Source organism: Sturnus vulgaris, chromosome 7, assembly GCF_052056855.1.
Source record: "Sturnus vulgaris isolate bStuVul1 chromosome 7, bStuVul1.hap1, whole genome shotgun sequence".
Taxonomy (NCBI): Eukaryota; Metazoa; Chordata; class Aves; order Passeriformes; family Sturnidae; genus Sturnus; species Sturnus vulgaris.
The window spans coordinates 13398841-13423695 of record NC_142249.1 but is presented as its reverse complement, the minus strand read 5'-3'; the positions used below and the strand labels follow the sequence as shown (position 1 = coordinate 13423695).

At 39.1% G+C, this 24855-nt stretch overlaps 1 protein-coding gene across 2 annotated transcripts; it reads left to right on the top strand.

Annotated features, from left to right (window-relative positions):
• The first annotated feature begins 675 nt into the window (after positions 1-675).
• Positions 676-24363, top strand: SF3B1 (splicing factor 3b subunit 1). Of its 2 annotated transcripts, XM_014879455.2 has the most exons (25): positions 676-789; positions 6585-6751; positions 8674-8775; positions 9454-9568; positions 11392-11471; positions 12615-12782; positions 12935-13169; positions 13934-14146; positions 14547-14668; positions 15304-15501; positions 15593-15694; positions 16745-16924; positions 17347-17433; positions 17561-17831; positions 18109-18254; positions 18718-18864; positions 19014-19139; positions 19533-19754; positions 20010-20192; positions 20285-20396; positions 20483-20603; positions 20880-21011; positions 21869-22141; positions 22587-22803; positions 23740-24363. In XM_014879455.2, exons 1-25 carry the CDS (start codon positions 762-764, stop codon positions 23896-23898), a joined length of 3906 nt encoding a protein of 1301 aa, XP_014734941.1. In that variant the 5' UTR covers positions 676-761; the 3' UTR covers positions 23899-24363. The 2 variants fall into 2 exon arrangements, with proteins under 2 accessions (XP_014734941.1, XP_014734944.1); XM_014879458.2 differs by lacking the exons at positions 676-789; positions 6585-6751; positions 8674-8775; positions 9454-9568 and adding an exon at positions 9614-11078.
• The last annotated feature ends 492 nt before the right edge of the window (positions 24364-24855 follow it).

The window sequence follows — 24855 nt, the reverse complement described above, 5'->3', positions numbered from 1 at the left end:
TCATAGAGCTTTGATTTGCTTTTCCCATGTCATCGGTTTCTGACTATTTGTGCCTCTTTGAATTCATATAGTGACTTAAAATTCCAGTATGTGGTAACTTCTGCTTTTTGTTGTTAAAGCTTACCTCTGTGATCTTAGATTATTTCATGTATGAATCAATGTAAGATGAATCTCCAGTCCTTCTTCCACCTGCCGGTGGTTTTGACCAGTTTGGTATCATCCGCCAATTTTGTAAGCATAGCTGTCCTTCCCTCTTTCGAACCCTTACTAAAATATTAAACAGACTTGACCTGCCTGAAGGGCGAGATTCTGGTTAACCCCATCTCGTAGCAATAAACATATATCTGCTTTATTCTGATATCAAGCGATCCTCCTGTTGGCAAAGGGCCAGTTACCCGGACCAATTGAAACACAGGTCAAGTAATTTGGCAAACTGAGTTGGGCACCCAAATTCCGGTGGGACGAGCCCTCAGTGGCTGTGGGAAGGAAGCTTCCAGGATCCAGCGCCATATTCGGCGCTTCCATTCCCCCCACCCGCCCTCACCGGAAGTTCCCTCACGGCGGGCTGGGCTCAGCGCGCGCCCCCGCGCTCCCCGCACGGCCATTGGCTGAGCGCGCCGTCCATCAGGTGATGGGCGGGGCCTGGCCCTCGGCCCGCGGGACGGCGGCCGCGCCTGCGCACTGCTGGCTCTGGCGGCCCCGTGTGGCGGAAGTGGCGGGGCCGCGCCAGTTCCGCCTCGGCGTCGTTGGCGCTGCACAAAATGGCGAAGATCGCCAAGACTCACGAAGGTAAAAATAGCCTGGAAGGCCCCGTGTCCGCGCCTGCTGGGGCCATGCTTGGACATCGCCCGCTGCTTATGTTTCTTCTCGGCTCCGGGCAGCGTCAGGCGCGGCTTGTCGGGCGGGAGCAGAGCGGGCCGGGCCTGTGTGTAATGGCGGCTGCGCTCGTCAGCACCGTGCCCGGGCCGGGCAGGGGACGGGCATGAGGGGGAGCTCTCGCTGTGCTGGCGTTGGACGGAGCGGTGGCCAGGCCTGTGCGGGGCAGCTCCGTCACTGAACTCCCTGCGCCCGGCCTCCTTCTGCCCATCGAGCCTCGGCCGGTGCGCTGTGAAAACCCCGCGGTGCTAATGCGAGTTTCGCATCAGAAATGCCAATAGCGCCCGCTTATTCCCCTGGCCGAGCCCTTTGGCCTCGGTAAACGGGTTGGAGGGGGCGGGAGAACGGGTGCTGCCTGCTGGAAGCCGGCGCGGCCTCAGCTGATACTGAGCCGCCACCGTGCTTGCTGAGAAAAGTGCCCCGAAGGAGGGGAAAGATCGTGAGGGCTGGAGCATTTGAGCTGCCATTTTACACAGACTTCCTGCCGGCCGGGTGTTGACGTAGGAAAGCGGCTCTCGGAGCGATTTAGCGGCTGAGGGCTTTCCCAGGCGGTGTGTTCTTCTCGAAGGTGCCGTGTGCCTGTGTACGCTGCTGCTTCCAGTTCTTCGGTGTGTGAATCAAAGCTCTCTTTGTGGGCATTGGCTGCGGCTTGCCCTGAGCTTAAGTATTTTCAGGGCACCGGAGAATAATTCGTAGAATCACCCTGCTTCTGTATTTTTGCTTTGGGTTTTTTTGCTTGTGTTTTTGTGTACGATAGGTGATCTGATGTATTTTTTCTTAATTTATATATGCGTAATTCGCTAATCGGAAACTACCTCTGGGTGGTGGTTGTGCACTGTGAGGTGGGCAGGGCGCCCAGGTATTCACCTTCTTTTAGGATTTTTTTTTTTTTTCCAGTTTCGCACTGGAAAAGCTTTTCAAATGGAAAGCCATCCTCTTCCGTGGAAGTGGGGTTAATGTAGTCTTTAACACTACAGACCTAATCTGATCTTAGGAATGAAGAAAAGATTAAACTGTTGTCCTAACTTTTAAAAAAATTAATTTGATTTTTTTATTAAAGAATTCTAGCGTACTTTGTTATAATTGCAGAAACTGTCCTTTGTTTATATGCTGTGACATGCATAAGGGTTGTGTGAGATAGTACCCAAGTGAGTATTACCCATCACAGTGCTCTGCTTCTCCTATTACCTGAAGAGATTTTTGTCATAAAATAGTAGAACTATTGAGATTTGGTTGATTTTTTGGTTGTTGTTGTTTTATTTTTTGGTGTGGTTTTTTTGTGTTTTTTTTTAATGAGCTGAAATTGCTTATTTATTGAAGCAAATGGTGATGCACTGGCTTCAGTGGAAACATTGACGTGCTCCCAGTTGCATGTGTTTTGATTAGTGTTGTATCAGAACAGGTTTTAAGAGGGAGGATAGTTAAATAAAAAACATGTATAACAGGGTATGATCACATAAGGGTCTTTCCCAGCATGGATGTATTAGCTGAGCAGCTTGATTCTTTTGTTTCTAAGTTCTATCCTGTCTTTTTTCAGTCCCTCACTAATCTTTGGAATTGAGTTGTTTGTTACTAAGTAATCTTAAAATATTTCAAATATATTTGTACTGTTTATTAAATGCTTACTGATTGATGTGTTTAAGATACAGCTTGAAAGAGGCATGGAAACAGTTGGAGGTTGTATCAGCTGCATTAAGTTAAAGGGGAACTCTGTGCTTGAGGCTAAAAAGTAAAGGTTCAAATGGCAGCTTATAAGGCCTTAATAAATGCTTGAGCTTTCAATGCTGTTGAAGGTCATATTTAATATGTATTTTTTTCTTTCTCAGAAAAAAATAAAGATCTTCACACAAAATAGATCTAGCATGTGTAAAGAGTGCTAAAGTAGCTAAAACTACAGCTGCACAAGAGCAAGCTAAATGTGCAAAAATATGATAAGACATGAGAACATAGAACCTGTTTATTCTGTAAAATGCCTTGCCAGCACAGGGTCTGCTTTCTTTTTTAAACGTTTAGAGTACAACTACATGTGTGGTAAAAGAGCACATACTTAGAGAAAGCATCTCTGTGAGCTAGATGTTCAGAGACTTTGAATTCACGTGTGTTGACTTTAATAATAGTCAGCATTTATGGTATGTTTAAAATCAACTGTACCTTAAAGTTATTTCTGCTAAAATACCAAAATATATAAATAATAGAGTAAAATACAGAAAAGGAGTGGTCCGTAGGATATTATCCCACTCCTCTTTTTTTCCCCTCCTATATCTCACTCCCTTTACTGTTTCTCTGTGAGTGAAGTTTCCATTATGTTTTGCTTGACTAAGCCATTAAACAAGTAATTTGCTTTGCACAATGTATCTTTAAGCTTTGTGATTACTCTTTTTATTAATTTGCTTTTTATTAAAGAGCTTTGTTAAATATGGTGTGAGATTTTTCAAGGAAGTGCCAGTTAGCTCAAGGAAGCTAACTGTCACATCTTGAATGTCAAAATAGTGTTTTCCACCTGAATATGTGATGCTTTCTAAACACACACTACTTGTGGCTACAGGCTTCTTGGTTCAAGGGGTTTTGTGGAGTGTTCTCTCTAGAGTCCTTCATTTAAATTGGCACCTGGAGGCTGTGTTAGTAAAAAAATAAGGTGGCTATCAGTAGGGTTTGTTGAGTCTATATAGACTTTGTTTTTTAGTATAGATAACCCAGCAGGTTTTGTTGTGGGAAAATGAGAATGCTCCTTACCCTGCCAGCAGATGTAATTCCTGTAATTTAAAGAAGACAAAAAATGAATGAGACATCTACCCTCTTCATGAAATACAGCTGTTTTAAAAATAGTGTTAGAGGACAAGACCTTGGTATATCAAGTGTTGGTAAGAACTATCAATAGGAAAAGATTTCTGTATTGACACTTTCTGCAGAAATCCCCCAATTGTTTTACTTAACTGTTGGTGATAGTGGGAGGCCATGCACGAGCAAATCTCTGTGGCCTGTCCTGCAGTGCAGGGGACTCGTTGGTGTGTTCTGTGTTTGAGCTGTATGGCCACGTTGATTCAGGTGATGAATTGTTTCAGGTGAACAGATGATGGTAAGGCAGGATGATCCTGTCGGCAAGATCCATTGGCTTTTTTTCGTGTTGAAGTTGGTTACAGCTGTGGATGTTCAGTCAGGCCTTAGTGTGCCACTAAAGAGGCACTGTGTTTATTCCAGTAACTGCCCTTTGGAAATAAGGGAAACATTGGGGTTGTACTCTTACATCACTCTGTGCTGGTAGTGTTGTCCTTGGTAGAGATGGAAGCTCCAGGTATTCCCTTCCATCCCAGTACTGCAATGCACCAGACTGCAAAAGGAACCACGAGCTTCATCTGCTTTCTGGGAAAAAACAGAAATAACTAAAAAATCTGTGGAGAAGTTACTTGAGTTGCCCTGGTTCCGTAGCCATCCATAGGATGATTCCATAGAAGTGGAATACCTTAAGAGGACACTGTAAGTGCCTCTAAAAGCAATCAGAGGCCTCTGAGGGCAAGACAAAGACCCCTTCTATGGCAGTAGTTTCTTTCTGCTGCTTCTCCAGGAGCTAACACATTGGAGAGCAGTGTGTTCCAAGTTCTGGGCTCACAGGAATCCCCGTGGCTGTGCAGGATTTTCGAGGGAGCAGGATGTACCCGCGGGCAGCGTTCAGGAGGTGCTCATGGCCAGCATTGTAAGGCGTTTGTGAGCTTTCAGCTTCTCATGAGCTTAAGGCATCACAAGTTTCTGTAACACAGACGTGACTGAAATTATTCTGCTCTAGAAAGCTGCAAAAGTTCAGTGCAAGCCCTGAGGTGGCTGGAGCCAGATTCTCCTTATCAGCCTTTAGGGTTTATCTTCTGTCTGTGGAACTCTTGATGAGTTTAGAAACACATTTCTGCCGTTTTTCCTCACTAGACCAGTGCAGGAATTGCTGATTTGCTGCCAGGTTTATGGTGCTTCACATGAAGTCAGTGTTTCTTTCTGGCTAAGTGAACACTTAGTCCTACTGTTCTCACTCATAGCTATATGGCAAAGATTTGTCAGGTAAAACTCGGTTAAGTTGCCTCTCTAGAAAACATGCCTTTGTACAGGAGGCATAATTTGACTTGCAGTAGGTTTGTGGTTGTTGTTTGTTGGTTTTTTTTTTTTTTTTTTGGTTAGTGGCAACTGTGATAAGAAAAAGACCCAGCTGTGACATTAAAGCTTGAAGTTTGCAGTGTTGACATTTTAAACTTTTAAACTAAGCAATTGTGATCCAATAATTTGCATTAGTAATAATCTTAGCTTTAAAAAAAAAAGTATTCATATTTTTGTCAGGTTTCCTAGCAGGTGTTGCATAACATTGTGTACTGTCTTTTGCAAGATGGCTTGATGCTAAAAGCGTGTCAAATTTATTCATCCTGAAAAGTGAGCAACAGTAGTGTACAATTATTGAATACTCAGGGTTCAAGATAATTTGTGAACAAAATTTTCTGTAGCTTTTTTATAAATTGACAAATTTCCTTTAAGTTAATGCAGCAGGCAATACCACTTCAGGTGGGAGAGGCTGAATCCTCAGAATTATTGATGTTGAAAGGGTCTTGTGGGACCGTGTAATCCAATTCGTCCTCTCAAGCATGATCCTTTGTATTCCTGCAGCCATGAAATGCAACTCTTGGGGGTTTTCTTTGTCATTGAAGTAATTGTTTGATCTAATGAAATTTACACTGTGTAGATAATTGTCTTTCCATGTCTATTAACTCAAAATTCACATGAAAACAATAATTATTTTTACATAGCTGTGCCTCAATATACCTACAGTTGCATTTGTTGAAGATAGTTGGATTACTGCATTTTTTTTTGTGTTGCATTACAACAGATGGGAGGAAGGCATGGTTAATTTAGTTCTTTTTTATTTGGATTAGGAAGTTAATGTTCTTTCTGAAAGTACCAAATTTCTTAGGTTAAAGATGGCCACCACAGTTGATTAGAGTCAGATCCTGATACAGTACAAGAATGACAGTGCTGCCATTTGAAGGGTATTCTGTTATCCAGAAGAATAGTAGTCTTCAAAGATGGTGGTGCAGGCAGGAATGATGATGAGTAAATAACATTTGAGCCGCCAAAGTGAAAAGACACTGGTCCTAAGTTTTGGGGTTTTTTTAATTAACTTGTTGCCCAGTGGCATATTAGAGTTGGGATATTTTTATTTACTTATTCAAAGATAGTACAGCTTTGCAATATGTTAGAAAACACAATACAGTGTTGTTTTATTAAATCTCAGTTTTGAGAACCTGTGCAGTAATTCTTTTTAACGGAGTTGTTTAAATTAGCAGAATCGGTGAGAACATTATGAAAAGCTTTTTTAAATGAGAGGATTACATTTGTTATGAAAGAGTTTTGTTAGTGTAGTGTTGAGAAATACTGCTGTGGTGTAAATTACCTTCTCTGCTACCTCTGTCAGAAGATGAGATAGAGTGTGTTAAATAGTTTGCTTTAAGCCATACAATTAAAGTACTCTGTGGTGGATCATATTAAAATGTGAGAAAAAGCTGTTTATGAATACCAGCTTATGAATTACTATTTTGTAGTTTTGTGAGTCATATATGTTTATTTCTTTAATGATAATCTTTCAGGTTGGACAAAAAAATCTGCTGTATGTAGTAACATGACTACTACGTTTTGTTTGTATGTGTAACAAGACTTCTGTGTTTGTGTCTTTACCCTAGATATTGAAGCACAAATTCGAGAAATTCAAGGAAAAAAGCCTGCTCTTGATGAAGCACAAGGAGTAGGCCTTGATTCCACAGGATATTATGATCAAGAAATTTATGGTGGCAGTGACAGCAGATTTGCTGGATATGTCACTTCTATTGCAGCAACTGAATTGGAAGATGTAAGTGATGTTTTTGGTTTTTTTTTAGGGCATGCAATGTAATTATTTCAGAATTGATTTTGAGTAATTCTTAGTAGCAGTTGCTTGAAGTAAAATCAATTTTCATCAAAGACAAAGTGTACCAAGTACGTCTTATCTTGGAAGCACATAATCATGAAATTATTTGGGTTGGAAGAGGCCTTGAAGATCATTTTGTTTCAGCCTTCTTGCCATGGGCAGGGACACCTTTCAGTAGATCAGGTTGCTCAAAGCAGCATTCAGCCTGTTCCTGAACACTTCCAGGGATGGGGCATCCACAGCTTCTCTGAGCAACCTATGCCAGGGCCTCGCCACCCTCACAGAAAACAATTATTTTCTAATATCCAATCTAAACCTACTCTTCTTCAGTTAGAAGCCATTTCTCCTTGTCCTGTCACTACAGGCCTGTGTAAAAAGTCCCTCTCCAGCTCCCCTATAGGCTCCCTTCAGGTACTGGAAGGCTGCAGTTCGGTCACCCTGAAGCCTTTTCCAGACTGAGCAATCCCAACTCTCTCAGCCTTTCCTCAAAGGAGAGAGTCTCCATTTCTCTGATCTCTTGGTGACCTCCCCTGACTCACTCCAGCAGGTCCCTGTCCCTGCTGTGCTGGGAGCCCAGAGCTGGATGCAGTGTTCCAGGTGGGATCTCAGAGCAGAGGGGCAGAATCCCCTGCCTTGCCCTGCTGCCCACGGGGCTTTGGATGCAGCCCAGGGCACGTTTGGCTCTCTGGGCTGGGAGTGCCCATGGCTGGGTCATGTCCAGCCTCTCCTCCCCCAGCTCTTCCAAGTCCTTCTTGTCAGGGCTGCAGTTCTAAATCTGGCGTGTACTTAAGGAATTTTGCTTTGAGAGCCTTGTAGGCCCAAGCAGGAGGCAAAAAGTTGTGGCCTGGTGCTTAAGTTAGCTTGACTGGAATAATTAATTTTGTTCTGTCACTGCTGTCAGGATTACAAATGATGGTAAAAAAATTTTATAAAACTTCAGCCAACACACTTTAGTGACTGTTTTAATTTTCCTGGTGCAAATTTCAGAGCTGTTTTTAAGAATTGGCTTTTTCACTGTGTTGTGTTCTCCTTATGCATCCTGCTTGTAAGATTACCTTATGTTAATTTCTAATGTTAAACATTGGACCATATTTTCAGTTGCAGGAACAGTCAGATTTATAGGTCTTATCATAAGTACATAGGCAGTGACACCTTACTGAGAGAATTATATTTCTGAAAATGAGGAAGATGGTTTAGTTTAGTACTAGTTGATACATGAAGTGTTTTTTTAGTGATATGCTTGTGTCATCTACAGACTTCTAAGAATGCTTTATTAAAAATTTCCATTATTCTGGGACTCACTGAAAAAGTTTCATAGTTTTATGAGCAGTTTCTTTGGGGTGCTGTAAATAATTGAATAGAAACTGACTACTGGTGAAGAAGTAGCAAAAGCAAGTGCTTATTATTGCTATTGTGTTTAAGTATAACTAAACAAACATGAATCTCTCTGAATTTTTCACTGTTTTTGAAGCTTTTTATAGAGTTATTAAGTCTTGTTCCATATATATATAGCTGAGTTGTAAGAAAAATAGTTTGACTATCTCACAGTTCTCACATGCCAGCTAGGGAACTGTAATGGTAGCACTAATATGGAATCCAGGCTTTCTGTCGAGTTAGTGTAGATAGCATACTTGATTAAATGTAGCATATTGAAGAATACTTGAGCCTTATTGGTATGAGCAGGTTTATCTGATTTATCAATTTGGGAATAATAAGAAAAGCTATATGAGTAGCTTGCTAAAATTCTCAATTACCTATTCTATTTGTTCATTTTCGTCTTTCCTATGACCATGGCATGTTCATTTGATGTTAGTTTGTCTGAATAGAATACCAGCATGACAAATTCACCATGTCTTTACTGACAGGATGATGATGACTACCCTTCCACAAGCTTGCTTGGCCAGAAGAAGCCAGGATACCATGCTCCAGTGGCATTGCTTAATGACATACCACAATCCACTGAACAGGTATGTCTTAATTGAAGGCACAGTAAAACACTTTTGTAAGCATTGAGGAAAACAAGTGTTAATAACAGATTTTGTCTTCTGGACATGAAAGATATTAACAGCTATGTTTTCTTATATGTTGCTTTAAGCTTATTACTGCTTTCGTTTGGAATTCCACAAGGTGATAAAGATTGGCACTTGTGCAAGTAAAGCCAACGTGAATATAGAAACGATTGAAATTTTAAAAAATTGAAATCAGGTACTTCATTAAATTAAAATAACTGGGAAATTTAATATCCTTTATACTTCTTGTTTTTTAAGGAAAATGTAATCACTTATGTTTTATATTCCTTCAGTATTTTTCTGTAAAATTGAAAAGCACAAGAAGTAGCATTAAGTCACCCTGCAAAATGAAGGGGAAAGGTCGACAATATGAAATGCTTTGCTAACAAGTGAATAAACTCTTAAAATGCTGAATTTTTATCAGAAATTATTTCATGAGAATTTCTGTGTTTGAAAAACTGAAATTCTACTTGCAGAAGTAAAATTTAAGTTTGTATAGTGTTTTGACATTTACTGCATAGTTGAGGCAAAGAATAATTTAAGTCTTTTTAATAATAACGAAAATGAATACAGTACCAGACACTTTTCATATCAGTCTTCATAAATCTGTGACTAACAGGCTCTCTTGGTTTTTAGTATGATCCTTTTGCAGAGCACCGTCCTCAAAAGATTGCCGATCGGGAAGATGAGTACAAAAAGCACAGGCGGATGATGATTATTTCACCTGAGCGTCTTGATCCTTTTGCAGATGGTAATTTTTTTTTGGCTTTTCTATACCCTTTATGAAATTTTTGTCTTTAATTGTCTTTAGCCCTTTGATTTCTGTTGGCATGCTTATAAACTTAGTTTTGTTTTAAACATCCCCTTTTCATAGAGATTTGGTTGAAAATTTAGATGCCATATTCTTCATCTTTATAATACGAGTTTTCTTTCCAGGTAGAAGGACAAGAAAATTGTCAATGAGCCATTGCCATAGAAACACAAAGGGTTAAAGGTTTCTCTTTTCATTTCGTTTTGGGTTGTGCGTTGTACTTTGAACAACTTGTGTATTGAGTGCTCAGATTCATTCAGTACCTTGATAGTTTTCATTCCAAATTATAGATTTACAGGGTTACTGCTTTTGAAATGCTAGTAGAGCACCTAATTCTTACCATCCTATGTAAATTTTAGGTGGTATAGCTAAAAGAAGCAAAAGCATATATAAGACTTTGATACTATTAATAGTTCAAGTCTGTAGTTCTGATAATTTTAGAATGGAAGTCAGGAGAAGGGGTGTTAGTGGGTCTGAAATTTTCTTCAGGTGAGTGAGTTTCACATGTGGCAATAAGGTGCCTGTTGGCTTAAAATTAGTAGCTGTTTTGCAGGTTTTACAAATGAGAATTTCAGCCTGCATGAATTAATAGGGATATTAATTATTTTACTTGCTTAATTGTAATTGATATAAACATGTATTGTCAGAATTCACAGGCCCATACTAACTGTCCTTAATTTCTTTCCTACAGCAGTACTGCTATATGCCAGTCCTGTCTGCATTCTTAAGGGTGCAGTTCAACACATCCTGTGTAGATTATGGTGAAAAAGTATTCCAAAGGAAAGTCCTATCAAAGCTAGAAAGACACAGCCAATTGGGCAGTGATCTTCAGCATAGAAATGTTTAAGAAGTTTATTTTTTTCCCTAAAGTGTAATAGCTATACCACTTGTATAGCAAATCTGTGCATTTTTCTTAAAGAAAAGTGTTTTTCTTGACAAGTCTCATTTCTATAAAGTTGGGCTTCTTTTAAAGTATTTAAAAGTTCAGTTAATGCAAGATACAGAGCATAAAACAACACATGGTGTACAAAACCCATTACCTGTGAGTATTGTTGTGGTGGTGTATGTACTGTATTGCATTCAGCTCCCAATCACAAGTGTCCCTTGAGAAGAGAAGAGGGGGAAAGTGTCATCAAACAGTATTTTGGGGTTTTTTATTTTGTTTTAATTTTATTTTTAATGAAGCCCTGTTACAATATGACACTAGAAGGTCTGTGAGACATGTCCAGATTTGTCAAACTTAAAAATGGGTCTTTCAATTTAAACATTACTTAGGTATGCAGTAGTTATTTATAGTCAGATAACAAGTAGGATTTAACAGCTTACACAAGGTAATGTTTTGATTATAAATATCTTTCCAAAGTGTTACTAATGGTAAAGAGATAATTTTCTAGGCTTCTATTCTGCTGCTTGAAGTCAGAACTGCTGATGGAGACAAAGGCACGAAAGTGTACGTATTCCGGATTAGCAACCCAGGAACCCATCACTTCTGAAGACTCTTAACTGTGTTGTCATTTTATCATTTTTATCGGCTTTAAAATATTTGTTTGAAACTGCAGTAGTTATGTTTGTGTTCAAACAGGTTAAATTGATCAGCAAACTGAATAAACGTAAGATACATGTAATTTTAAAAATTTTCAATCAAAAAGTAAAATTAAATGATCATGGAATAATATAATACTAGAGCAGGACAGTAGAAGTCCATAGTTTCTGCTTATCCTGTACTCATTGTGCTCCATTCCTGTTGCTGTTCTCTTCTGCAGGAGGGAAGACTCCAGACCCTAAAATGAATGCCAGAACATACATGGATGTTATGCGTGAACAGCATTTAACAAAAGAAGAGGTGCGTGGAGGGGAGGGTTTTCCGCATGGACTGAGTTTCGTGTTACAGGCTTTGAAAGCACGTTAAGAAAGTGGGAACGTAAATTCTCTTGACTTTGTCTTGACTTAAAAGCCCCTTTCTTTGGAAAATCATGTTCTTCTTATGTTGAAAGTCAGTAGAACTTAAAGATAAAAGTTCTAAAAAACATCTGTTCTATGTAATACTTAAGCAATGCAGGGAAAAATAATCTCAATATATTTTACTCTGGATTTTTTTTTTTTTTAAACTTGGACTTCCTTTTGTTTGTTTCAGAGGAGGAGAGACAAAATCTAACAGTAACTGAGAATTACTCATTGTGAGAGATGTTTGTTTTTGTGAGCTCTATGCATAGGAAGGCCATGGAGGTTTTAAAAGGCTTTTGATGAAGTACCTACAACAAATGTTGCAATACTAAGATCGGGTATAAGATTGGCATTTGATTTTAAATATTAAAAAAAGTGGAAAAAAACCCAAAAAACATGCTTTAAAATTTATTTTAGTAGTTAAAAAGAAATTGATATTATAAACAGATTACTTGTGTAATACCTACAGTAGCATCTTGCTGATTGGAGCAAGACCTTGTAGTTCTAGTAAATTCTTACATTGATTTGTCTTAAGTGAGGAATTAGTTAATGATTTTGTCAGTCTTACTGCTTATGCATCCATTGATGAGTGCAAAACAGTCTCTTAGTGTGGTGTTTTAGCAGTATCATCTCAGGATTTAAAATGAGAATTTCAGGGCTTTTTTTATGTCATGGGATGTTGCTCTTGTGAATATATTTTCTAAATCATCCAGCTTTCATTTACTGAAGTGATACTTATGTGAAACAGATGGGTGATGGTCTTAAGGCATATACCTACCAGTGATAGAAACTGATAGCTTTAAAAATTCTCTGTGCGTTTGCTGTAAGAATGACATTTACTGAAAAATTAATTTAAAAGCAGCCCCTCAAATAGCTCAATCTAGAAAAATTTGAAAAAAGAGTGGCCTTGAAATGAAAGCAGTAGCTAATTGCAGGTTATTTGAGCAAAACCTCAAAAAAAGCATAAAAAGATATTGAAAAAACTCATTTAAAGGTATAATTGGAAGAGTCCTTATGTTTTTCTTTTTGTGCTCTTGAACAGAGGGAAATTAGGCAACAACTAGCTGAAAAAGCTAAAGCTGGAGAGCTTAAAGTCGTCAATGGAGCCGCTTCTCAGCCACCTTCAAAACGCAAACGGCGTTGGGATCAGACAGCTGATCAGACTCCTGGTGCTACACCTAAAAAATTGTCCAGTTGGGATCAGGCAGAGGTAAGGACCTAATGCTCATCAGCTGTCTGTAGAAGACATTATCAGTGCTAATCCTCTAGAGTGTTTGAAGTTTCTTACTGCACTTAAGAACAACTAGCAGTCTTTTATTGTATAGGATGAGATACTCATACTTTTGGTTTTGTCTTGTGTAGACTCCTGGACACACCCCATCGCTGCGATGGGATGAAACTCCAGGCCGTGCAAAGGGTAGTGAAACTCCAGGTGCCACCCCAGGCTCAAAAATCTGGGATCCAACTCCCAGTCACACACCAGCAGGAGCTGCAACACCCGGCCGGGACACACCTGGTCATGCCACACCAGGCCATGGAGGTGCCACTTCCAGTGCACGGAAAAATCGATGGGATGAAACCCCCAAAACAGAAAGAGGTATTTATGGCAAACTGGGAGGTGCAGAATAAGTTTTGAATGGTTAATTGTACTGGGTTTTTTCACCTTAAGTAAACAGCGAGTTCAGAAACCAGGCAAGATGTGATTATATTCTGACATCTAGTGGTGGATGTGGGGAGTTGTTCTTTTCTGAGGTCTCAGCATTGGGTTCTCCTTGTGCTTAAATGGCATCCATGAAAGTATCTCGGCTCCAATATGGAACCACCGTTTTGTCATATCTAATGACTGCTGCAGGCTGGGATTTTAATGTATAAAGGACACAGTAAAGAAGCACACGTTGAATTAATTTTCATAATGTATTTTTCTGTGTTGCTTTTTAATTGTTTTGGGGGTTTTTAAAGACGCTGTTATTAAAACAAATTTGAGAAGCATTTCGCCTGCGTAATTTGAATTTTACTCTTGTGTTAGAGAACAGTGAAACATTTGTTACCTAATGGTTTTATCAGGGAATACATGAAGTACTTTGTTCAATTCCTAGAATATCAGAGTAGTTCTCTTTTTTTAGAATCTTAGCTTTTTATGCTAAGATTCAGCAAGAAGATGACAATTTTTTCATAAAACAAAGTTCTCTGTTGAATATTTTTAGTCTAATGACTGCATTTTTTTCAATATTCATGAAAGTACTCTTTACTTTTTGCCTACTGTTTGTTAATTTGATAGTGAAAATGGATTTGAACATTGATAATACAGTTGGAGTATATACTGTTCAGCTTTCTGAGAAAATTGATTTTGTTTTTCCTTAGATACTCCGGGCCACGGCAGTGGCTGGGCTGAGACACCTCGTACAGACAGAGGTGGTGACTCCATTGGTGAGACACCAACCCCAGGAGCGAGCAAAAGGAAGTCACGCTGGGATGAAACACCTGCGAGCCAGATGGGTGGCAGCACTCCTGTTCTGACACCTGGCAAAACACCCATCGGTACACCAGCCATGAACATGGCAACCCCTACACCAGGTAAGGCCAGTCCCTTGTCTAAGGCCTCACTTTGTATTGTGGGAATGAGGCACTTCCTTTTGTATGGTCTTTTGAAGCAGATTTCTGCCCAGCATGCTGTCCTGCCTGGATGAAAGCAGTCAGTGTATGCTCAGTTTTCTGTTTTTGTGGCAATGTCCACAGCAGCTCATTTCTAGAGAGGAATTGAGACTAAGGTTACATATCTATTGGTGTTTAGTTTAGTTCAGTAAAAAAGTTGACAAAAAGCTGTATAAAAGTTTGGTATCTCATTTGGTGACAGAGTTCAGGTGCTATGGAAACTTTGACTCAAGAGAGCATTTAAAAGCTAAGTAAACAAGTCATCTGCTTCTGCATACAAAAGGATTTTTAAAAATACTTTTCTTACTAAATTTGAATATAGGTCACATCATGAGCATGACTCCTGAACAACTGCAGGCTTGGCGCTGGGAGAGAGAAATTGATGAGAGAAACAGACCACTTTCTGATGAGGAATTGGATGCTATGTTTCCTGAAGGATACAAGGTAATTCATCTGGATTAAAATACAGCAGACTGTGATGACATTTTTTTCCTAACAGGGATTACTTTTTTTTTCCCCCCAGAAGTAGAATATTTCACATTAATTATTGATTGTACGCACATATTTGACTTGGTTACTGATTTATTGTAAACCCCTTAGATTTACAATAGAAAGGGGGGTCTAAACGTGATCTCACGGGCAAATCACCACTGTACTTCTCAGTGCTGGAAATGCCTGTCAAGGCCAAAAATGTATTCTGTATGAAGTGATAGAAATGGTAAGTCCAGATGTAGACAAACATGGAAGAGGGTCACAAATATTGAGACAGCAAGTATACTATGTTGATTCAGTTATTGAAGTGCTTCTTTAATCCTTGGAGACTTCACAATTTATTATCCAGACTCTCAGCAGTGGGAGTGAGCTTTCTGCTGAAATGTTGTCAGTATGCGATAAGTGCAAATACAAGCTGTCAGAGTGAGTTTGTATTGCTGGGAACATGGGATCTGTTATATGCAATAACGCACGAATCCCCAAACAAATAAAGTGGAAGCTGCAACTTCAAGCAATGTTTTGTATCTGATGGCTTCTTCTTTTTATATCTGTTGCAATTAAAACGAATTTTATTCTTCTTTCTTCAGGTTCTCCCGCCCCCAGCTGGTTATGTGCCCATCCGTACTCCTGCTCGGAAGCTCACAGCGACTCCAACGCCCCTAGGGGGAATGACAGGATTCCACATGCAGACAGAGGACCGCACTATGAAGAGTGTTAATGACCAGCCATCTGGCAACCTGCCATTCCTGAAGCCAGATGATATCCAGTACTTTGACAAGCTGCTGGTAAGGGAGATTTCACTCGTTCTGGTTTAATTTCCCTGATTTCTTTTGATTATGTAGCAATGCCCATTTATTTGTCTGGAATTACTTGTAGGTTGATGTTGATGAGTCAACTCTGAGTCCTGAGGAACAGAAGGAGAGAAAAATAATGAAATTACTTCTGAAAATAAAGAACGGCACACCTCCCATGCGAAAGGTAAGATGAATTGTCAGATATGTTTATGTAATCTCATTTTTCAAGCTTTTTTTTTTCAGGTTTTGCTTTAGCTGTCCATGGGATTCTCTTGAAGATAGATAATTTCCTAAGTCTTGCTATCTATTGTGGTTTAAACCCAGCTCCACACCACTGTCTGCTTCTCCTTAGCTTTCTCTCTGGCTTGTTAGCTGAGCATGGTGCCATATGATGTAGAGCGGCAGTTTGGGCAAGCTGTCCTGGCTGTGTCCCCTCCCATTTTCTTGTGCCAATCGGCCTTCTCAGTGGTGGGGTGGGGTGAGAGGGAGAAAAGGCCCTGACTCTGTGTAAGCCCTGCTCTGCAGTAACTAAACATCCCTGTGTTATCAGCACCATTTCCAGCACAAATCCAGAACACAGCCCCATACTAGTGGCTGTAAAGAAAATCTCAATTCCAGGCAAAACAGCACACCCTGTTTAGTGCTTTTTTTCTTTTTTCCTCTATATCTGTGTGGCTTTTAGTTATTCAGTATAATTTAGTACTGCTGCTCTTTTGACCGTTCAATGACAGAACATTATTCACTAAATGGTGTAGGGCTTGTATAATTTTTTTTTTACCATTTTGAGAAACTGGATTTATAGGGTGTTTTGCTTACATGACTTTAACTTTCTGGATTTTGGTTCTTACACTTAAATTAGCTACTTAGTGTAGCTCTTATTTAAGTTTTGGCCTTATGCATTAGACAGCATAATAGCAGTCTTTTCTGCAAATGCTCTAAACTTACCAAGCATCAAGCTGCCTGGATGCAAACAAGGGCTGTGAAGCTGTTTTCCAAGTGGAGCCAGTATTAGCTCAGAAGTATGTTTCTCTTGAAAACTGAACACCTGGGCACTAGCAACCAGTGTTTGTCATCACACTTTTAACAGATCACCGTGCAATTGATTGAAATAGTTTTGTGGTGGTTGGGGCAAGTATTTGGAAGCCTGTGTAGTTTTGACTTGGTTCATACCTGCTTTATGATTGTTCAGGGTTGTTTCCTTAGTTTAACTGGCAAGTTTTCTGGTTTTGTTCAGGCTGCGTTGCGGCAAATTACTGATAAAGCTCGGGAATTTGGAGCAGGGCCGCTGTTCAATCAGATCCTGCCTCTGCTGATGTCACCAACACTCGAAGATCAGGAGCGTCACTTGCTTGTCAAAGTCATCGACAGAATTCTGTACAAATTGGATGACCTGGTCCGACCATACGTACACAAGGTCTGTTGCAGTTTGCTATTTCATCTCCATCTCTGATTTGCTCTTTCTGCATTTTATGTGCGTATCAGAAGAGGATGATACCATTTTTTTAAAACATATTTGACTTCCATTTCTTAAACCAAACTTTAAAGTTTTTATAGTGTGATTGGAGTGTAGGCTTTAGAGTATTGAGGCATGATGTAAATATGATGTATGCATATTTGGAGGTGGGAAGGACCTTACCTGATCTAGGTAGTATCTCCAGACTACATCCTTCAGAGGCTTAAGAGCTATAAAAAACAATGTAATGGATTTAATTTTTTTCTGATCATTGTAAGGTTTTAAGCTTGAATTAGTGGAATCATCTATTTCATGGACTCTAATTTAGAAATACTATGGAAAGTATTAATAAAAGGAAATATTAATTTGTTTATCTTTTTCAGATCCTTGTCGTCATTGAACCACTGCTGATTGATGAAGACTACTATGCTAGAGTGGAAGGCAGAGAAATTATTTCAAACTTGGCTAAGGTAAAATTCCATCCTTCATTAAAGCACCGAATTAGCTTACATATACCTGCATGTTTATAGGTGTGGCAGAACAATTAACTGTACTGTTCATAAATGCAATTGGTATGTTTTATGTTTTGTCCTGCAGGCTGCGGGTTTGGCAACAATGATCTCCACAATGCGACCTGATATTGATAACATGGATGAATATGTCAGAAATACAACAGCTCGAGCCTTTGCTGTTGTTGCTTCTGCTCTGGGCATTCCTTCTCTGTTACCCTTCCTGAAAGCTGTCTGTAAAAGCAAAAAATCTTGGCAGGCCAGACACACTGGCATCAAGATTGTACAGCAAATTGCTATTCTTATGGGTTGTGCTATCCTGCCTCATCTCAGGAGCTTGGTTGAAATTATTGAACATGGTAAGTTCTTCTTTCCTAGACAAAATTTTTTTGCCCACTTCATATCTGGGAAATTTTTCATACCTCAGTAAGGCACAGTGACAGTAAGGTCCTGGTTTTGTTGTTGCTATGACACTGAGAAACATTTCAGCTGACTTTGAAAGATGAATAAAGGCAAATAATGTTTCAGTATTCCTGAAAATAAGTTAATCCCTTTTACTTTCCTCCTCTAATTTTGCTATTTTGAACTTAAAAGATGTGGGTACAAGAAGTGGTACTAAACTTTGCTGTCTTGCAGGGCTGGTGGATGAGCAGCAGAAAGTTCGCACCATCAGTGCTTTGGCCATTGCTGCTTTGGCTGAGGCAGCCACTCCCTATGGTATTGAGTCATTTGATTCTGTGCTGAAGCCCTTGTGGAAGGGTATACGTCAACACAGAGGAAAGGTAAATCTAAAGTGCTTTCTTTAGTTTGAAGTGAAATGGATGTGATGCCTTGAGGAGCTGGAACAGAGGCTACACACAGTGTTAAGGAGAATAAAATGGGTATTTATTGTGAGGCCTAGGAAAGGCCTACAAAAGCCACACCCTAGCAATATAATTGCCACAGTCGTGGCCCCTGCCTGGATGGCTCCAAGATGGAAGGAAAGGAGGGGTTGGTCACAAAATTTTACACTTTTATAGGTTCTGGTTAATTTGCATGAACCCACTCTCCACCTTTCCAGTTTGTGCTTAGGGCCTGAAGTTTGGAGAAACTGTCCTTGAGTTCTTAACTATAATAGGACTGTTTTGTCTTCATCACCCTAGCACATCAGAAAAGCACATCAAGGAGAATAGGAAAACTTAAAACTGAAGGCATCAGATGTGTACCTGCTGTAACTTATTAGAGACATATTTTGCATTTAAATAGGGTTTGGCTGCATTTTTGAAGGCGATTGGTTACTTGATTCCACTCATGGATGCCGAGTATGCAAACTACTACACCAGAGAAGTCATGCTGATTCTTATCAGAGAGTTCCAGTCTCCTGATGAAGAGATGAAAAAAATTGTGTTGAAGGTACGTCAGAATGATAGTTTAGCATTGGTACTGAATATATATTAAAAAAAAAAAAAAAATCCAAACAAAAGCAAAAAAAATTCCCCCCCAAATTACCCACCCCACACCCTACACTGGATTAAAATTGTTGGATTTTTATTTCCTGTCAGGTGGTAAAGCAGTGTTGTGGTACGGATGGTGTTGAAGCAAACTACATTAAAACAGAAATCTTGCCACCCTTCTTCAAACATTTCTGGCAGCACAGAATGGCACTGGACAGAAGAAATTACAGACAGGTATTTTTGCTGTTTTTTTTAGCTGGGAAATTATTTCCAGTAGAAGAAAACTAGAATGTTCATTCAGGCTAGATACTTTTGTCTGTGTCCTGAGACTTGATTTTTGTCTGTACTAGCAATTTAGAAGTTGTGTAGCTAGGAAGATTTTCAAGTTCTTAGGAGGTTACCACGACATTTTGCATCTATGTCTTCATCAGTTGCACAGTGGGGTGGTTCACCCACTTATGTTCTTAAAAATACTCTGTGCTTTCTAAAGGTAAAAGTTGGTTTTTTACCGTGGGCTGAACATGTTTCTTCAGACTAGGGAAGTTATTTTCAAGATGTAGAAAGTAGTTTTTAATTACTTTTAAGCATAATTTTAATGTTTGCTTATTTAACATTTCTGTATTTCAGTTGGTTGATACGACTGTGGAGCTGGCAAATAAAGTTGGAGCAGCAGAAATTATTTCTAGAATTGTGGATGATCTGAAAGATGAGGCTGAGCAGTACAGAAAAATGGTCATGGAAACAATTGAAAAGATAATGGGAAATCTGGGGGCAGCAGACATCGATCATAAACTGGAAGAGCAGCTCATTGATGGTATTTTGTACGCCTTTCAGGAACAGACAACAGAGGTACGGCCAGGTGTTGGAGTATTTGGTTCACTGTAATTGTAAACCTTGTAAAAATTGTAGATTGTTAGTTATACTGAAATATGTTCTTGTAAGTCAGATTTTTAGAATCTCTTTTTAGATATCATTGCTCTAATTAATGAAATCCAGAAGCAATCTCTGGAATGTTAGCATTTTGAAGGCAATTTTAGATTATGACAAGTTTAAGTAAAATGCAGTGTTGTTGTTTGTCTGATTTTCCTTTGTTTTTACTGTCAGGATTCTGTGATGCTGAATGGTTTTGGCACAGTGGTTAATGCTCTAGGCAAAAGAGTGAAACCCTACTTGCCACAGATCTGTGGTACAGTTTTGTGGCGTTTGAACAACAAATCAGCCAAAGTCAGGCAGCAGGCTGCTGACCTGATCTCTCGTACTGCAGTAGTCATGAAGACTTGTCAAGAGGTACGGACTTCTCTTCCAGATTTGCTCTAGCAGGTCATAGTAATGAAAGGGGAGGGGAAAATTGTCTTCTAACTCTTTTTACTTGGTTGTAGGAAAAACTGATGGGACACTTGGGTGTTGTTTTGTATGAGTACCTGGGTGAAGAATATCCTGAAGTATTGGGCAGCATACTTGGAGCGCTTAAGGCTATTGTCAATGTTATAGGTATGTTTTTGTATTGATTACTTGGATGTTCAAGAAGAAAATAAAAAAACACTGTAAAACTAAACGTGCCTCTTTGAATTCAATAGGTATGCACAAGATGACACCACCAATCAAAGACCTGCTGCCACGGCTGACACCTATTTTGAAGAACAGACATGAGAAAGTACAGGAAAATTGTATTGATCTTGTTGGGCGTATTGCAGACAGGTAAGCTGAGTAGTAAGAAAATATCTAACCTTTGTGGGCAATTACTGTAGCAAAAGCTCAAGGTGACATCTGGGTGCATATTGTCGTATCTCTTGATATTTCTCAAGTTATGCATAAAACCTGAGATGTTTAGCAGACACACTGTTGAATTACCTAATAAAGGAAATGCTTAAGCTTACCTCTGTCGATAGCAAATGAATAGGTGCTACAGTTTGTGGCTTAATTAAAAACTTCTCACATCACTGAAGAGATTCTTTTATCTTTATTGTCTTTCAGAGGTGCAGAGTACGTTTCTGCAAGAGAATGGATGAGGATCTGCTTTGAACTGCTTGAATTATTAAAAGCTCACAAGAAAGCTATCAGAAGAGCCACAGTGAACACTTTTGGTTATATTGCAAAAGCTATTGGGTAAGTTGGTTTAATGCTTATCCACATCTGCACAGAGCTAGCAGAGATAGTGATGATTGTTAGTTTTCTGGTGGGAAATATTCGAATTTCTCTACATTTTATATATACAGACATGATTTTATTCATTTTGAAGAATACAGTCACGTATTCTTCATTAACATAGGATGTTGCACTTGTGCACTGAATTTGTGGACTAATAAGGTTAGAGTCTTATTTGGGAGTAAGAGCTCTTGTCTCATGAATTTTTGATACTGTAATGTGCATTCAGACCCTCTTTGTATTATTTCATAAACTCTCCTTTAAATAATTTATCTTCGCTTTTTTTCTCCTTCCCCTTCCTCCCACGAAATCAGTAGTTTTATTGAATTTTAAAGGTTTGCTCCCACTAAGGTCATGCTACAAGTCAGCACATTTTTAGACTGAAGCACAGTTGCCACCTTTATGTGTGTTCTGTGAGTGACTGACTGAATGCAGATAGAGCAAGCAGCCAGGAGTGCTGTAATTGTTCTCCATGCAGGACATGACCTATCTCTGTCAATGCTTATGGTTTTATAAAGTCTGTAATTTCCTCTGGGATCAGAGTAATAGTGGGGAGGCTCTGCTACCCTGCAGAGTTCACAAGAGGAAGAAGGAAGGCAGGGAAAAAGCCAAGTCTAGATAAAGTAAAAAATGTTGGCTGTGGAAATAAATCCTTAAGCTGTTCTAGAGTTTAGTGTTTCATGTTTAGTGTTCAGTTTGTTTCCCAATTCTCTCAACTTTTTATGAGGGCTAAACCATGTTTCTCTGCCACTTCTTTGATGCTTAAATATTTTTTGCTGAATCCTCACTGACATGGATGCCTATGCTGTCTTTTCCAGACCTCACGATGTGTTGGCCACACTGCTAAACAACTTGAAAGTACAGGAAAGGCAGAACAGAGTGTGTACTACAGTAGCAATTGCTATTGTGGCTGAAACATGCTCACCTTTCACAGTGCTGCCTGCACTCATGAATGAATACAGAGTTCCAGAACTGAATGTCCAGAATGGTGTGTTAAAGTCTCTTTCTTTCCTGTTTGAATACATTGGAGAGATGGGAAAAGATTACATTTATGCTGTTACACCATTGCTTGAAGATGCTTTAATGGACAGGTGAGTGCACTTCTGTGGTACAGTTACCCATAGTCCATACGTGATGGTTAATGATAGCAAATATGCATATTGTCCTTGTTTGCTAAAGGCTTTAAGTGAGCAGCATAATTTGGAAGCCATGTGGATTATATATGCTCCAATTTTACTAATAATTCCGAAGATTAAAATTATAAAAGCATTTTCAGTGAGTCAAGACTTCTTCCATTAAAACTGCTTTTGGTAATTTCTATTGTTGGTACTTCCGTGGAATTGGGGTGCTGTAATTTGTCAGAAAACTCCCATCTTTTCTCACTTCACTGATTTTTGATATTCTGCCTCTTGCTGTCAGTAGGTATGGCTTAACAATGTTATTAGTACTTTCAAGAAAAGTGTGATTGAAAAGAAACACTGTCCAGTCATGTTGCTTCTAAGTCTCATTGATTAATACCCATTGTTCTCTTTGCAGAGATCTTGTACACAGACAAACAGCCAGTGCCGTGGTGCAGCACATGTCCCTTGGTGTTTATGGCTTCGGCTGTGAAGATTCCCTTAATCACTTGTTAAATTACGTGTGGCCCAATGTGTTTGAAACGTCTCCTCACGTCATCCAGGCAGTTATGGGGGCTCTGGAGGGCCTCAGAGTCGCTATTGGGCCCTGCAGGATGTTACAGTACTGTTTACAGGTATGGCCTTGTGTGTGCTGGGCAGCAGAGAGCACTTGTCAGGCAGGACTTCTTTCCAGGAGGCAAAAAAGATGATTTCCAGCAAAGGAGAAACTGGCCTTTTTCTCCAAAGTGTTGTTTAAATGAGGTGTTGTGTGCCAAGGACTTGAATAGTGGAAATAGGCAGTAAACAGAGAGTTTGGTTTAGGGAGATAGCTGATTACATCACAGAACTCGTGTAGAAAGAGCAGAAAGACTATCAGTTGACTAAAATAGCCTGGCACTTTGATTTCTGAATTGGAAGCATCTCACGAATTTTGAGGATGTGAACTAATGACTGGGGAATAAATTAGCTGTGGGAGGGGTTATGACAAGTAATCAGTGAGATAAATAAATTAGAGGATAGGATTAATAGTCATGATTAGTCGTTAGCCAGGAAAAACAGATGTTTAGAAGAGTGCAGCACTATAAAACAGTGCTTTGATTAGACTTGATACTGCTAGGTCAGCATAGGCAGTTCAGCTTCTGTAAATGTGCATGGAGTGGTGAAATCTGAAGGCTCCTTTTCCTTGTAATTGCATGTGACAGTGGCTGTGTTGGCTATGGAATTAAAACTCTTATAGCAGATGGGGAGCAAGGATTAAAGTAATGCAGGTCAGCATAGAGAAGGTGTGACAGCATTTTAGTAATTGTTTGCAGATAGGAAATTTCACATTTTTGCAGTGTGAGGACCTCAGCATGAAGATACTGACATCAGTAGGAAGGTGAAAGTCCCTTGCAATGTATATTTTTGCAAGTACTGTTTGTATTTTGTTATTACTTTGAACTGTTTTTTCCTAGGGCTTATATGTTCTGCCCATTTATTAAATACTTATTTTGCAACGCTTGATTAAATTCAATAAAAGAACACTGGAACTTCTAGGTTTTTTTAATATTTTGTTCTGTTCTGTTTTCTAGGGTTTGTTTCACCCTGCCAGAAAAGTCAGAGATGTTTATTGGAAGATCTATAATTCAATCTACATTGGATCACAGGATGCTCTGATAGCACATTATCCAAGAATCTATAATGATGACAAGAACACCTATATTCGTTATGAACTTGATTACATCTTATAATCTTCTTGTTCAGTTGTTTGTGTTTAATGCACAGCTGTTGTTCAGTTAAATGCTTCAGATTTCATGATGTAAAATTTTAAAATTTTGGAGATCAGTGTAGAGCTGGTCAGAGGCAGAGCTAGGTATCCAGTAGCATGATTTTTTAAATATGTCCTTGTTTTTTGATGTTAAACAGTTAAAAGCCAGTAGTGACCAACAAAACAGTGATTACAATGTACTGGAGGGATTTTGTTTTGGATCCATCTTTATGAAGATTTAGATTTCATTCCTTGTGTTTAAAGGGGAAGTTTATTTGAGAAATAAACATTTGTGTATAAAAACTAATTTGTGTGTGGTTTTTGGACAGAGGGGCTTGTAAAATAAGTCCCTTTTGATTAAGTATTTGTTCATGTAATGAATAGGTGGTATAAAACATTTTAACCCTTTTTGTCATCCACTAGCTTTTGAATAAATAAGAAAAATGTACCAACTGTAGTTAATGTGTGTATCTTTGTCATGCAGTAATGTAGCTGTAGCCTGGCTGATGGTTGTAGTAGTATCAGTTTATTTTCATGGAAAAAGTAGTTGTTACTCTTTCATATGCAGTATCCTGGTGGACATGGCTGGTTAAATTTTCAGAAGTTAGCAGTTTTATTGTAAATTGCATTTGTAAAATCAGTTGTAAAAATTATGCATACTGATCATATTATGTTTTAAAAGTCAGATATTTATAGGCTGTGCTATAATTCTGTTAAAGAGCTAGGAAAGTTAAGTGCCCAGCACCTTAGGTGAGGCAGTTTCTAAGAAAAGCATTCTATTTTCTCATTTGCTTTTTGCCTTTTTTATGTGTGTACTACAAGGAAAAAGATCTTCCTATCAGTAAACCACCTAAAACCCAAGAATAAATGATTTTGGTCGTAGTGTACATTATATCATGTTTGTAAGGTAACAGCAGGCAGGAGCTGGCTGTCAGACACC

What these genes read in the sequence shown, in the direction of transcription:
- SF3B1 (XM_014879455.2), top strand. Translation starts at nt 762, where the DNA reads ATGGCGAAGATCGCCAAGACTCACGAAG. An exon ending in TTCAGGAACAGACAACAGAG is followed by an intron (nt 19,755 to 20,009) that starts GTACGGCCAGGT and finishes TTTTACTGTCAG; the next exon opens with GATTCTGTGATGCTGAATGG. An exon ending in GTTGGGCGTATTGCAGACAG is followed by an intron (nt 20,604 to 20,879) that starts GTAAGCTGAGTA and finishes ATTGTCTTTCAG; the next exon opens with AGGTGCAGAGTACGTTTCTG.